This window comes from Sus scrofa, chromosome 2, assembly GCF_000003025.6.
Source record: "Sus scrofa isolate TJ Tabasco breed Duroc chromosome 2, Sscrofa11.1, whole genome shotgun sequence".
NCBI lineage: Eukaryota > Metazoa > Chordata > Mammalia > Artiodactyla > Suidae > Sus > Sus scrofa.
Genome location: NC_010444.4, coordinates 118,088,631 through 118,103,421, shown reverse-complemented (window position 1 = coordinate 118,103,421; position 14,791 = coordinate 118,088,631). Strand labels below are relative to the sequence as shown.

The 14,791-nt window shown below is 35.6% G+C and overlaps 1 protein-coding gene across 3 annotated transcripts in view; it reads right to left on the bottom strand.

The window, feature by feature from the left end:
• The window catches only part of YTHDC2 (YTH domain containing 2), an 88,775-nt gene continuing 85,229 nt past the window's right edge, over positions 11,246 to 14,791 (bottom strand). For 2 of the 3 annotated variants that reach the window (XM_021084629.1, XM_021084627.1), the window contains 2 exons: positions 13,320 to 13,407; positions 11,262 to 13,198 (listed from right to left, as the gene is read on the bottom strand). In XM_021084629.1, coding sequence (XP_020940288.1) covers positions 13,327 to 13,407 — 81 coding nt within the window. In that variant the 3' untranslated portion in view covers positions 11,262 to 13,198; positions 13,320 to 13,326. Of the gene's footprint in view, positions 13,199 to 13,319; positions 13,408 to 14,791 lie in introns of all 3 variants that reach the window. The other variant, XM_021084628.1, reaches the window with a different exon arrangement.

Below are 14,791 nucleotides of genomic sequence, written 5' to 3'. Positions count from 1 at the left end.
TTTGAAGACTTGAGCACTTCAAGACCTTTGGGGGGAGAAATATGGGGAAAGAGAGCTGTGTCCTGAGCACATGAGTCCTCTTAGTGCATTTGTCTAATGGCCTATACAAAAGGATGCTGCGGAGATCAGTCCAGCCACTTTCCCTGCGTGGTATCTCCATCTGACTTGGGTTTTCTCTCTCTTCAGCTCTAAAAAATCCAAACCCAGATGTCCCCTATGTGTCATCGATATTCTTTATACACATTTATACCGTTCCCATTGGTTCCGGAAAGAACATAAAACATGTAATTGTAAGGTAAGTATAAAGTGGACCAGGGAAGGGGGAAGGGAGGGCTAATCACAAGGAAGGCTCTGTGTAAGCTTCCTCTTTAACCAAAGCCTTCAGCACTACTAGGAGCCCTTTTGCCTCACAGGAGGACAGACTTTTAAGTCATGATGTAACCGAAATATACACATGCCTCAGAGCCCAAGAATCTAAAGTCCACAACTAGTATCACCCTGGTCCCTCAGCAGCCAGAGGCACATCCTTAAAGTATAATTGAAGAAGAGCCCTAACTCCAAGTGTTCCTCCCCCTCGGGACATCCTTTTGACGTTTCAAAAGGGCTGTTTTCAGTCAAAGCTCTCCCTTAACTTTGGGCATCAGGTTCTTCATTTGTAAAACAACAAATCTTGAACTTCAGGAGGTCTTATATTCCTCCCAACCCTAAAATGATCTTGATAATGTGCCATTTAAATCACTGAACTTCTTCATTCATGTCAATAAGGTTTGTGACGGATGTGGGAAACACCATGCAACACCACCATCTAGCGGAAAAAGGAAGTAATACTAGTGAGAATTAATAAAAAGAAATGAAATGAAATTTCGTAAGAAAGCAATTATATAGAACTTTCCAGGTAGTATTTCTTTGTTTCTTGTCTTTTTTTTTTTTTTTTTTTTTTTTGCTTTTTAGGGCCGCATCTGCAGCACATGGAGGTTCCCAGGCTTGGGGTCTGATCAGAGGTATAGCTGCTGGCCTACATCACAGCCATAGCAACACTAGATCCTTAAACCACTGATCAGGGCCAGGGATTGAACCCACAAGCTCATGGTTCCTAGTCAGATTCGTTTCCGATGCCCCTCAACAGGAACTCCAGGTAGTATTTCTTAACTTTTTATATATCATGGGCCTCTTGGAGATTCCCCCCCAAGATGAAAAAGTCAGATTCCAAAATCACATACAATTTCAGGGAACACATGGCCCACTCCAGCCCTCTCCAATCTCGCACGGGCCACAGTTTAAGAACTTGTACTGCACACATTATTTCAACCATTGGGAAAGTCAAGAATGATCCTATAATCATCAGGAATTAGTACAGGTATAAGAGATCTATGTATTCCTTCTTTAAAAAAAAAAAATCTAACCACAATTCAAACTTTGTTGTTTGGAGGGATACTTCATCAGACTAGGTGGGTGGGAGGCAACATTCCCATCTTCCATGGCAGAAAAGGCCAGATCCTCTGCTTCTACTCCTTGGCAGGAAGGCTACCTTCTTGGCCAGTCATTTGCTCCCACCAACTTTGATTCTTGAAAAAGTGTGGCAAAGATACAGGGGAAACTGGAAAAATCACTGAAGAAAGAAGAGGGAGTCTAGGATTGTCAGTATCTAATGGCAGCAAAGCCAGTTAAGATCTTAGACTGAACTTTCCTTGGCTCTGATTCCATGTACCCACTCCTCTGCCCATTTCCTTATTTGATCTTTAATCTCATCAGTTCTGTGAACTGTTTGTTTTGATATTCTTCCAATAAATTCCTTTACTGCTTAAGTCAGAATGTGTTACTTATAATTCAGTTACACCTAAGTTTTGGATTGATACACACCAAGTTCTTAGGGGTGACAAGAAAGTAACTTTCATTTAATGCAACATATATTATCATTTACTTACTAGCACTTTTACTTAAATCAAAAGACCAATCCAGAAGCCACATCTCTAAAATGATCAAGTACCGACAGTGCATTATAGCAGCATACTACAGTCTTATAGGTACCCTTCTTTCACCTGATAACCTGCATTTTGCTATCTATACAGTTCTCAAAGAAGTCATTTCTGGAGTTCCTTTGTGGCTCAACAGTTAAGGACCCATCAATGTCTCTGTGAGGATGCGGGTTCTATCCCTGGCTCACTCAGTAGATTAAGGATTGGGCATTGCCACAAGCTGTGTCATAGGTCACAGATGCAGGTGTTGCCATCACTGCGGCTTAGGCTGCACCTGCAGCTCTGATTCGACCCCTGGCCCAGAACGTCCATAAGCCAAATGTGCAGCCACTAAAAAAAAAAAAATTTTTAATTAAAGAAATCATTTTTTATTTTGCTATTTTCCCATGCATTTCATGCCATAAATTTGTTTAATACTATCTCAAATTCTCTTTGGAACAAGAGAGAGTACTCTAAATATTTACATACTCACATAAATGTTTCTGATAGTTAGCCAGGATGAATTAAGAGTAGATGAAACATGTTCTGAGAAAAATTAATTTTTCAACTATAAAATCATTTTTTAAAAATGCCACATGAAAGGGAAAGAATCACCAACTTTGTGTGTGTTTTTTAAACCCAAATAGAATAGGCCTAATTTTTTTAAAGATTATTTTCCTGGAGTTCCCGTCGTGGCGCAGTGGTTAACGAATCCAACTAGGAACCAAGAGGTTGCGGGTTCCGTCCCTGCCCTTGCTCAGTGGGTTAACGATCGGGCGTCGCCGTGAGCTGTGGTGTAGGTTGCAGACGCGGCTCGGATCCCGCGTTGCTGTGGCTCTGGCGTAGGCCGGTGGCTACAGCTCCGATTCAACCCCTAGCCTGGGAACCTCCATATGCCGTGGGAGCGGCCCAAGAAATAGCAACAACAACAACAATAAAAAAAAAAAAAGACAAAAAAAAAAAAGATTATTTTCCTGATTTAAAAGTAAACTTTTTTTCACTAAACTTACGATCACTTTAAGATGTAAGTTAAATCATTATGCTGTACACTTTAAACTTATACAGTGCTGTATGTCAATTATATCTCAATAAAACTGGGACAAAAAATAAAGATAAATTTAAAATTTACCCAGTTATAGCTAAGATAATTTCCATAACCAAATCACTCTTTTTAAGGAACTACATGTTCCACTTGTAGTTAAATATACCTTAGAATGTGGAAGAATTATTCATACCCTCTCATCTAGTAATACCACTCTTGGTTATCTGTCCTAACGAAATTATTTATAATAAGAAAATATCTGCAATAATATTATTCACAATGGGGAAAAATAAATGAAATATTTATTCTAAAAAATATAATTTATTGATTATTACATAGCCATTCTATGAATTAGAAGTTTGCAATAACATGGGGAAATCATTTAATTTTCAGTGAAAATAAAAGAATAAAATGCTACACTATACTAGATAAAATTCATGTTCAATAATGAATTATCCTCATTGTTGTTTTCTTTATTGCTCTTAGTAATTTTCTTTTTCCTTTTTACAGCCACACCTGTGGCATATGGAAGTTTCCAGGCTAGAGATCCAATCGGAGCTGCAGCTGAAGCCCACACCACACCCACAGCAACACTGGATCCAAGTCACATCGTGACCTACACCACAGCTTGCAGCAACGTCTATTGGATCCTTAACCTGTTGAGTGAGACCAGGGATCGAACCCACATCCTCACAGAGACAGTGTCAGGTTCTTAACCTGCTGAGTCACAATGATAACTCTGCTCTTAGTAATTTCTTAAACCAATATTTATTAAATGCTTACAAGACACTGGGCAAGAAATTCTACATGTAAAATTGAAAGATTTCCCACCTTCAAAGATTGTCTGTGGACAGAACAGAAAAAGGCAGATATGAAAACAATCATAAAACAATAGTAATTACTATAATGAAAATATGCAAAGCAGTGAGGAAAAAAACTATGTCACTACTTAGTAATGGAAGGTGTAGATTTAACTTTTTAAGAAAACGCTGAACTGTTCTCTAAAGCAGTTGTATTACTTTACATTGTGTGTGAAATCCAATTCTCCATGTCCTTGTCAACACTTGCAGTCAGTCTTTATCATTTTAGCCATTCTAGTAGATATATAATGGTATCTTATTGTGGCTTTAACTCCCTAATACTAACAATATTGAGAACTTTTTCTGTGTATCTTCTTTGGTGATGTATCAGTTCAGATAGCCTGATTTCTAAATTGGGTTGTTTTTATTACTTAATTTTGAGAATTTTTAAGTGTTTTGGATGCCAGTCTTTTTTAGATACATGTCTTCTAAATATTTTCTTGTGTTCTACAATTCGTTTTCATTCTCCTAACAGTGTCTTTAAAGAACTGAAGTTTTAAACTTTGATGAAGCCAAATTTATTCTTTTGTTCTTTTAGAGACAATGGGTCTAAGAAATCTCTGCATACACCAGGAGAGATATTCTGCTGTTTTCTTCCTGATATTCTGTTTTAGCTCTTATGTTTTAAGCTTATGATCTATTAGGAGTTAATTTTTATGTATTATGTGAGGTATGGATCTAAGTCCATTATTTTGCATATGGACAGCCAATTGTTCCATCACACTTATTGCAAGAGCTATACTTTCTCCATCATATTGTCATTGTGCCCTTGATTAAAAGAAAAAACATCAGCTGTCCATAGACGTTGAGTTTACTTCTAGACTCTCTACTATTTTCCACTGATCTATTTTTTCCATCTCTATGGCAATACCAAGTAGTTTGCTTTGTGAATCTTGAAGTCATGGAGTGTAAGCCCTTCAAAGTTATTCCTTCTCAGAGTTGTTTTGGCTATTCTAGATCCTTTTGCATTCCATGCAAATTTAGGAGTCAGCTTGTCAATGTATACTAAAAAGGCTGCTAGGATTCTGACTGGGATTTTGTTAAATCTAAAGATTTTGAAGAGAATTGACAAGTTAACATCACTGAATCTTCCAACCCATGAACAAAGTAAATCTCTGTTGTTTTTCAAGTCTTCTTTCTTTCAGCATATTTTGTGCTTTTCAGTATACAAGTTTCTCACATCTTTTGTCAGTTATTCCTAGGCATTTGATATTCTTGGTTATTAAAAATGATATTTTTAACTTCAATTTCTAATTGTTTGTTGCTAGTATAAAGAAATAGATTTTTTTACTGTTGACTTGTATTCTGCAACCCTGTTAAACTCACTAATTAGTTCTAGTAGCTTTTGGTAGTAGATATATAATGATATCTTATTGTGGTTTTAACTAATTGTGGTTTTAATTCTGCCTGTCCCAGAATCCTTATTCTGGTAACATTACTTTGATATTCCTTTAGAGAACCATTTCTCCCTATTCTTTTGGTAGTAGATATATAATGATATATTGTGGTTTTAATTCTGCCTGTCCCAGAATCCTTATTCTGGTAACATTATTTGATATTCCTTTAAAGAACCATTTCTCCCTATTCTTGGTCCTTGTGTTGGGGGTGAGCATTTGGCACAGATTTGGCCAATCAGTATATTGACTGGTATAGAGATAAGCATACGACCAACTGATCCAGTGAGAGTCAATCCTGGAGTTTATGACGAAGCTAGTGAGAAAACACTGCTTTTTCTAGCTGCTTTGAAGTAGAACATTAACTCATTTCTTTAAGTATAAGTGGTCAGAAAACCCATTTTATATGACTTATATCATTTTAAAATTTGAGACGTTTTTCAAAAATAGAATTATCATATGACTCAGAAATCCCATTCTGGATATATTCAAAGAACTGCAATCAGGATCTCAAGGAGCTACATACAGTCCATGTTTACCACATCATTATTCACAATAGCCAAGACACAGAAACAACCTAAATGTCTACCAACAGGTAAATGGATAAAGTAAATGTGGTACATACATACAATGAAGTATTATTCAGCCTTGAAAAAATAGGAAACCCTGACAAACACACACGAATAAATCTGGAGGACATTATGCTAAGTAAAAAGTTTGTAAGACAAGGATAAATACTGTATCATTCCCTTAAAACAGTCAAAAATAACAGAGACAGAGACTACAACAATGGGAGCCAGGGACTGGGGCAAATCGAAAATAGAGATGAGTAAGTTCTAGAAATCTGCTATACAACACTCTGCCTAGAGTTAATATTACTGTATTGTGCACTTAAAATTTTCTTAAAAGGGGGATCTCATATTAGGTACTCTTACCAAATAAATAAATAAATAAATGTATTGTGATTTGTGCCATGGCCCACAAAGTGGTCTATAACGATAAATATGCTTGCACTTCAAAAGAATGTATGCTGGTGCAGCTGCTGGGTGGTAAGTTCAATTAGGTCAATTTAGCTGATGGTGTTCTTCAAGCCTACAATATATTTGCTGATTTCTTGCCTACTTTTTCTATCAATTATTGAGAGAGAGGTTAAAATTAAAATCTGACAATAGTCATGAACTTATCTATTTTTCTTTAAGTTCTATCAATTTGTTTTTTGGGATTTTTTTTGTTTGCTTGCTTTTAGGGCCACACCTGAACCACATGGAAATTCCCAGGCTAGGGGTCAAATTGGGGCTGCAGCTGCCAGCCTACACTATAGCCACAGCAACACCAGATCCGAGCCACCTCTGTGACCTACACTGCATCTCATAGCAGTACTGGATCCTTAACCAACTAAGCGAGGCCAAGGATCAAACCTGCATGCTCATGGATACTACCAGCTGGGTTCATCACAACTGAGCCACAATGGGAACTTCCAGTTAAGTATTTTTAAGCTTTTTTTAGGTGCCTAAATATTTAGGATTATTAGGTCAATTGACCCTTTTATTATTACTTACTGATTGTCTTTATCCCAGGTTTATCATCTTTGCTCTGAATTCCACTTTGCCTAATAGTAATATTTTTTGCTAATAGTAGCATGCATAACTTTTTCCATTTTTTTCAAACTTTCATGTCTTCATATTTAAAGTACATTTCTTGTAGACATCATGTAATTCAGTCTTGATTTTTTATCTAGTCTAAGTTCTTCCTTTTAATCGGGATTTTTAGACATTAAAATCATTACTGATTGTTAGATTTGAGTCTATCTTTTCACTGTTTGTTTTCTATTTATGGTGTTTGTTTATATTTGTTATTTCCATTTTCCTCTTTTTGCTTTCTTTTGAATTTTTACAAGTCTGATTAGTGGGAAGAGGCACTCTTATTAGCCCTTTATAAGCACCAGGCACTATTCCTTTTAATCCTTTTAGATGGTTCTTTTTCTTCATCTCAGGTAATTTCTGCACATGCATGAAAAGATCAGCACTCTGATGAGTATTCCAGGGAGATTATTCCTGGGGTTCTCTTGCTATGTAGTTCTATCCCTCTGCTATTCTGTTTTGTGAACTCTAGCTGATTTGGTTTCCCAACTCTAACCTCTAACTTCTCAACTCAGAAACTCTCAAGTTCTGCTTCAGTTCCCCCTCCCTATGCCACAGCCTAGAAACTCTGAGGCAGTAAGCATGGCAATTTTAAGACTAAACTTACTTGTTTTTTATGTCTCAGGGATTACTGTCCTTCATCTGATATCCAGTGTCTTGAAAACTGCAGTTTCATGTATTCTATGTTTTTTTAAAGTTGTTTCAAAAACAAAAATATATACACAATGGAATACTACTCAGTCATAAAAAAGAATGACATAATGCCATTTGCAGCAACATGGATGGAACTAGAGAATCTCATCCTGAGTGAAATGAGCCAGAAAGACAAAGACAAATACCATATGATATCAATTATAACTGGAATCTAATATCCAGCACAAATGAACATCTCCTCAGAAAAGAAAATCATGGACTTGGAGAATAGACTTGTGGCTGCCTGATGGGAGGGGGAGGGAGTAGGAGGGATTGGGAGCTTGGGCTTATCAGACACAACTTAGATTTACAAGGAGATCCTGCTGAGTAGCATTGAGAACTTTGTCTAGATACTCATGTTGCAACAGAACAAAGGGTGGGGGGAAAAATGTAATTGTAATGTATACATGTAAGGATAACTTGATCCCCTTGCTGTACAGTGGGAAAATAAAAAATAAAATAAAATAAAATAAAATAAAATAAATTGCATACCTGTTACTCCATCTTGGTTAGATGTGCAAGTCCTCACTATCCAATTCTTTAAAATTACTCTAAAAACAGCAATAATCGAGGCTTCATTTTGATGAAGGGACAGATACATAACTCAAAGGGACATAATAAGGAGTCTAAAAACAGAGCCAAAGAAATATGGCAAACTGATTTTCCATAATGGTGCAAAGATAATTCAATAAAGTCAAGGCTTTTCATCAGTGGACACCTATATGTTGGAGCCACTGGAAATTTATATGCATTAAAATGAACCTCAACCTAAATATCATAACTTATACAAAAATTAACTCAAAATGGATCATGAATCTAAATATCAAATATAAAACTATAGAACCTTTAGAAAGAAACACAGGAGAAAATATTTATGACTGAGAATTAGGCAAAAGACTTCTTAGACATGATACCTAAAATCATTACTCACAAAGAAAAAAATTGATAAATTGTAGTTCATCAAAAATTAAAAATATAAAACACTGCTAAGAGAATTAAAAGACAAACTATAAAGAAAAAAATTTGCAAACCATTTATCTGACAAAGAACATGTATCCTGAATATATAATGAAATCCCAAGACTCAACAGTAAGACAACAAACAATCTAATTTTTACATGGTCAAAACACTTGAACAGACACTTCACCAAAGAGGATATATGAGTGAATGCTAGAAGCCGAATATCTGTGTGCCCCCCAAATTCATGTGGTAAAATCCAAAAGCCCAATGTGATGATATGAGAATCCTTTCTAGGGCCTTTGGAGGTGATTAGGTGATGACAGATGAGCCTTCATGAAAGGGATTTATAAAATCCTTTAAAGTGCCTTTATAAAAGAGCCCCAAGAGAGCTTCCTCATCTTCTACTATGTGAGGACACAGTAGGAAGTCATCAGCCTGCAACCAGGAAGAGGGCTCACATTAGCACTCAACCATGCTGGTACCTTGATCTTGGACTTCCAGCCTCCAGAACTATGAGAAATAAATTTCAGTTGTTTGTGGTATTTTGTTATAGCAGCTCAAACAGATGAAGAAAGCACACAGGAAGATTAGTAGATATTAGAAAGATACAACCTAAAATGATGATCAGATACTACTGCACATCTAATAGAATGGAGAAAAAAACAAAATAAACCAGCAATAGTAAGTACTTTCAAGAATGAGGAACAACTAGGAATTCTAAGACATTGCCGGTAGAAATACAAAATGTTGTAGCCACTCTGAAAAATAACAGTTTCTTATAAAATAAAACATATACTTACCATATGATCTGGCAATCCCAGCCTGAAGTATTCACTCAAGAAATGGAAACACATTTCGACAGAAAATTACTGCACACAAATGTTTAGCTGTTCTGCTTGTAATTTTTAAAAATGGAAAATAACCTAAATATCTTTTGATAGGTAAATGGTCAAAAATAAAATGTACCACATTTTATCAATGGAATACTATTTATCAATAAAAAGAACTTTGATATATACCACTTGGGTCACTCTTAAAGGTATTATGATAAAAGAAGCCAGACTCAAAAGGTTATATACTTTATGGTTTATCTATATTATATTCTCAAAAGTAGAAAACTGGAATACTAGAAAAGAAACCAATGGCTGGCAAGGGTTAAGGATGAGAGGAGGATGTAACAACAAGCCTGACAGACTTTTGGAGGTGATGGAACTGTACCCTGATTGTGGTGGATGTAAATCTGTATGTGTGTTAAAATTCAGAACTGAATACCTAAGAAAGAAGTTGATTTTACTTTTAAAAGTTTGTTAGTTCTAAAAAAAACTTTAAAGAAAACTTTACAGTAAGCCTAACACTAAATGATGACACAACTAGTTGACCAAGTAGATATTGAGACGTGCACTCCAAGCAGAGTGAACAGCAAAAACTAGTCTCTGATGCTGGAAGTTGCCTGGTATATTCAAGAAATGGTGAGGAGGTCGGTGTAACTAAAGTGGAATGAACAGAGGAGCAGAGTTGCATAGAGAAGGTCAGAGATGCAATGGAAAACCAGATCATCTAAGGTGTTTATGATGTTATAAGGACTTTGGCTATTGAGTGAAATGGGGAGCCACTGCAGGGTTTTGAGCAGCAGGGTAATGTGGATTGACTTAATGTTTTTAAAGATCACTGATTTCTGTGTTAAAAATAAACTGGCAGCACCAGGAAATAGAAAAGGGAAGACATCTTAGGAAGCTATTCCAATAACCCAGGTGAGAATGGTGGTAGCTCAGCCCAGAGTGGTTGTGACAGATGTAGTAAGAAACAATATAGACATATTTTGAGGGTAAACCCAAGAAAATTTTCCAATGGATCAGACTGAGAGAAATAAAGGAATCATGGATGACTCCAAGTTTTCTGGCCTGAACAACCTAAAGAATGAAACTGGAATCAACTGAAAAAAAGGACAGTTTTAAGGGGAAGAGACTGGGAGGAAAGAATTGTAGTTCAAATTTGAATATACAGAACTTAAGATTTTATTAGATAGCCAAGTAGAAATTCACATTGGCTAGAAAGACCATGGTGTGTCCTTTGGGCTTGGCCATACTGACTGCATGTGGTCCTCTGGGTAGAGAAGAATCATGGAGAATTTTGGAGCACAGTGAAGCTCTGTGCATATCCAGTTGCAACATTTTTGCCCTGGCGTTGATTCAGTAGTAAAGCTGATCTGACTCATTTCTTAAGAATTTTCTCTGTCTCAGGATACAAGATTTTAAGTGGTAAAGAATGAGACTCTGAGGAAAAATTCTTAAATAAGTATAACTTTTCTTGAAGTACTCATTTGAGATTATTCTTTTTTCATTGTTTTTTTTTTTTTTTTTTTTTTTTTTTGTCTTCTGTCTTTTCAGGCTGAAGGAGGTTCCCAGGTGAGGGGTCCAACAGGAGCTGTTGCTGCCGGCCTAAGCCAGAGCCATAGCAATGCCAGATCCGAGCCACATCTGCAACCTACACCACAGCTCATGGCAATGCCAGATCCTTAACCCACTGAGCAATGCCAGGGATCAAACCCACAACCTCATGGTTCCTAGTTGGATTCGTTGCCGCTGCACCATGACAGGAACTCCTTCATTGTCTATCTTTGCTAAAATTGGTAGACTGAGGCTGGGTTGTTCAGTGGATACAATAGCATGTTACCATAATGCAGTGTCTTGAGAATAGAAGGTGGATGGCTACATATTTTATTAATATTCAAAGATTTTATGTTAAAAACATGTCTAAAGATTTTTACCCTCCCCCATCATAATACAGCAAAATTTTTCAAGGGGTGATGAGGCCATCATCTTCTACAGCAATTTAGTTTTCTTCAAAGTGTCTGAAATTCATTAATATCTCAAGAGATATTGTTGATCATTGTTACCTTAGTCCTACCATATAGTATCAGAAATAAAAAAGTTTTAATAATTTAACAGAACTTCATTTAATAAGTATATTTAAAGTTCATCTCTTCAAAGAAACAGCATTTTAATTACATTCAAATTGTGTTCATCTTAAATAACAACAAACTCATCATTTACATTGAGGGATAGATATTAGAAAAGAGATGGAAATTAAAACAAGTTCTATTTTTCAGAAGTCCTTACTTCCAAAGTAGACCATGGTAAACTGCCAAATATATATCTAAACAAAATATATACATTATCAGAAAACCACAAGTTCCTCTAATAGGAAAAGAACATTAATACACATGTAGTGGAACATAATTCACATTGGTTCAATTTATAGATATCTCTCAAAGTATAAAACAAACAAACAAAAACCCAATGTCTACAAATACAGGCAAAAGTCAAAGCTGACATTGTGAACTAATGCACCAATATATAATACTTTCCTAAGGAAAGTAGACGGGTTCTTAAGATTTTGTGCTGACCCATGATTTTTCACTTTCTTTTCTCAAATAAAATAGCAGAGGACTTAAGAGTTTTCTTTTCGTCTTTAAATTAAATTGCATGTTGGTTTTTTGTTATATAGCAATGACCCAAATATAGCATTTCATTAGAAGTGCTATCAAAGCTATCCTATTTAGAACTCGGTAACCAAGACATTTCTTTCATTTCTCCCTGTACTTCCATTTCCCTTCATAAAGCCTTTAAGGAAACTTAACAGATAACTGTGTTAAAGAGAACATACCAATTAATTCTGAGATGTCAGAGAAATATGAGATTTGGCACTAATATGGGTTTAAAAAATTTACACACCACTTATTAAACCTCAGATGACAAAAAAAGAGAAATCATATCTGAAAACCTAAGTAGGTTAAAAAGAACCAGAAATCAAAGAGAAGGCATTTAGAATTGTGGTGCTTGGGGGCGGGGGAGGCTTCAATTTGGAAGACATACAGCAACCAAGCTATCATTAACTGTTAACGGCATTTTTTTCCACTTGATAACTTGCTTAAATTTTTAACTTGCTTAAATCAAGTTTCTCTAGCCAAAACAAAGAGGTCATAATTACTGTGTTTATATCAGAGATGTGTGAAGATTGTAATGTAGGAGAAAGGAAGGTCTGGTACACACCACGTTAAAAGAGGCAGAAATAAAAACTCAGCACTTAATCTGATCTGACAAAAATCAGGGACAAATTCTGCCTCTCTTCAGTTTTTACTATATTTCACAGTTGCAGAAAAAGAAGACCCTTTTCTTTTTTTCTTTATCTTAGGTTAAAAATGGCAGAATGAATAGTCAATAAGCACACACTATTTTTAAAAGGGACATTTTAAGAATTTGATCATTTGTTTTTGTTTTTTAATGATAAATCTTAAGAGCTGACTCTTCTAAAATGGTGCTCAGATGTACAGAAAAATAATAAGAATTTTAAATTGGTGTTTTAAATAAATGAAATGTTTAACAACAAATTAAGTATGTTTCACTGCTGTTTTGTCAAATAATGAAACTATACTATTTTATTTAATTATAAACATACAAGTAACAAACATATAATCATTCCCTATGATTACTATAAAATTAAATCATCCTTTTCTCTTTTACATGAGGAAGGTGGTTCTAAAGCAGCACTTTCAACCAGAAAAGCTTACTCATAACATAACCCCATCTCAGTTTTTAGAAGTCAGGGTATTTAGTGGTTATAAATAGGCACGAGGTTCTTCTGAAGCTGAGTTCTGGAAGGATTAAAGAAAAAGAAGAAAAAGAAAAGGAAGAAAAAAGAAAAGATAAATAATCTGAAAGATATCCTTAATGATCACAAATACTGTCAGTACTCAAAGTCAAGTATGGTACAACCTGAGCGTCAATCAGTTGCAGTTTTTTCTCCCAATGGAAGGCGTTCCCATAACTGGAGCAACTGTTCACCAACCTGAGGTTCTAGTTCCTAGATAAACCAAAGTCAGAATAAACATAAAAAGAACAAGATCGAATTTTTTATCATCAAAAGCTACACTGATAAAAATGTAAGAAAATCACTTTAAATTCATGTTTCTACCAGAACATGCTAAAAATCATATGCTATGCATTGTTCTAATTCTTTTTAAGATTTAGAGTTGACTTTCAGACTTCAAGATTGTAGTTAACTTACCTGCAAAATTGCAACTAGAATTTTTTCTATCTGGAAATAATGAATTTTGTTTTTCAAGAAGATTAGCAAAAACACTAAGCTTGAACTTCCAAAGGTTTCATCATGAAATCTACTATATTAAATGTTAGAGGGTTTTTCTCAAGAAATTATCTAAGATGACTTTTTAATGTTCTTTCTTAGGAATTAGATTTATTTCAAAATCATTATATAGAATAAAAATGAAAACATTCTTTTTTTTTTTCTGGTCACTTTCACATCATGGAGAAGTTCCCAGGCCAGGGATCAAACCCGTGCTGCAGTTGTGACCTGAACCAAACTACAGTAATGCTGAATCCTTAATCCACTGTGCCACAAGGGGGCTTCCAAAAATATTCTTACATAGTTGAAAAGAATGTCATTTATAGTTGTCTTGTGGCATGTGCACTTAAAAAGAATCATAACACTTTTCACATGGTGATGTGAACCAAGTCACCAAATAAATTACCAGAAGTGCCCTTAGGCAAAACTAATTGCTCTGAATCTACTTTCTCCTACAAAAAAAATTTGGCTAATAACTCATTTTAGGCCTAATAATTGAATTAACTCATATAAAGCAGCACAATAGTCAATATACATGTTAATTCCTATCAACTAACCAGTTTAAAATGCATATGAGCAGCATCGTGAAAGTAAAGCATAACAGAAATAAAACAAAGCACAAAAATATTATAAAGTTGTTATTTATGTTAGATCACTAGTTAAAGCCATAAAGAACTTAGGTACTGTTGTGGAGTTCCTGTCGTGGCTCAGTGGTCAACGAATCTGACCAGGAACCATGAGGTTGTGGGTTCGGTCCCTGGCCTTGCTCAGTGGGTTAACGATCCGGCGTGCAGTGAGCTGTGGTGTAGGTTGCAGACACAGCTCGGATCCCGCGTTGCTATGACTCTGGTGTAGGCCGGCGGCTACAGCTCCGATTTGACCCCTAGCCTGGGAACCTTCATATGCCATGGGAGCGCCCGAGAAAACGGCAAAAACACACAAAAAAAAAAAAGAACTTAGGTACTGTTGTTATCTTTAGATTATAGTGAAATCACTTCAGAATTATACTGGATTTGATCGTAACTTTAGTTAGTAAGGCAACAGGAACTTCCAAGAAGCAACTAATGAAGGATTTATGACAGAGAGAAATCAAATTTACAAA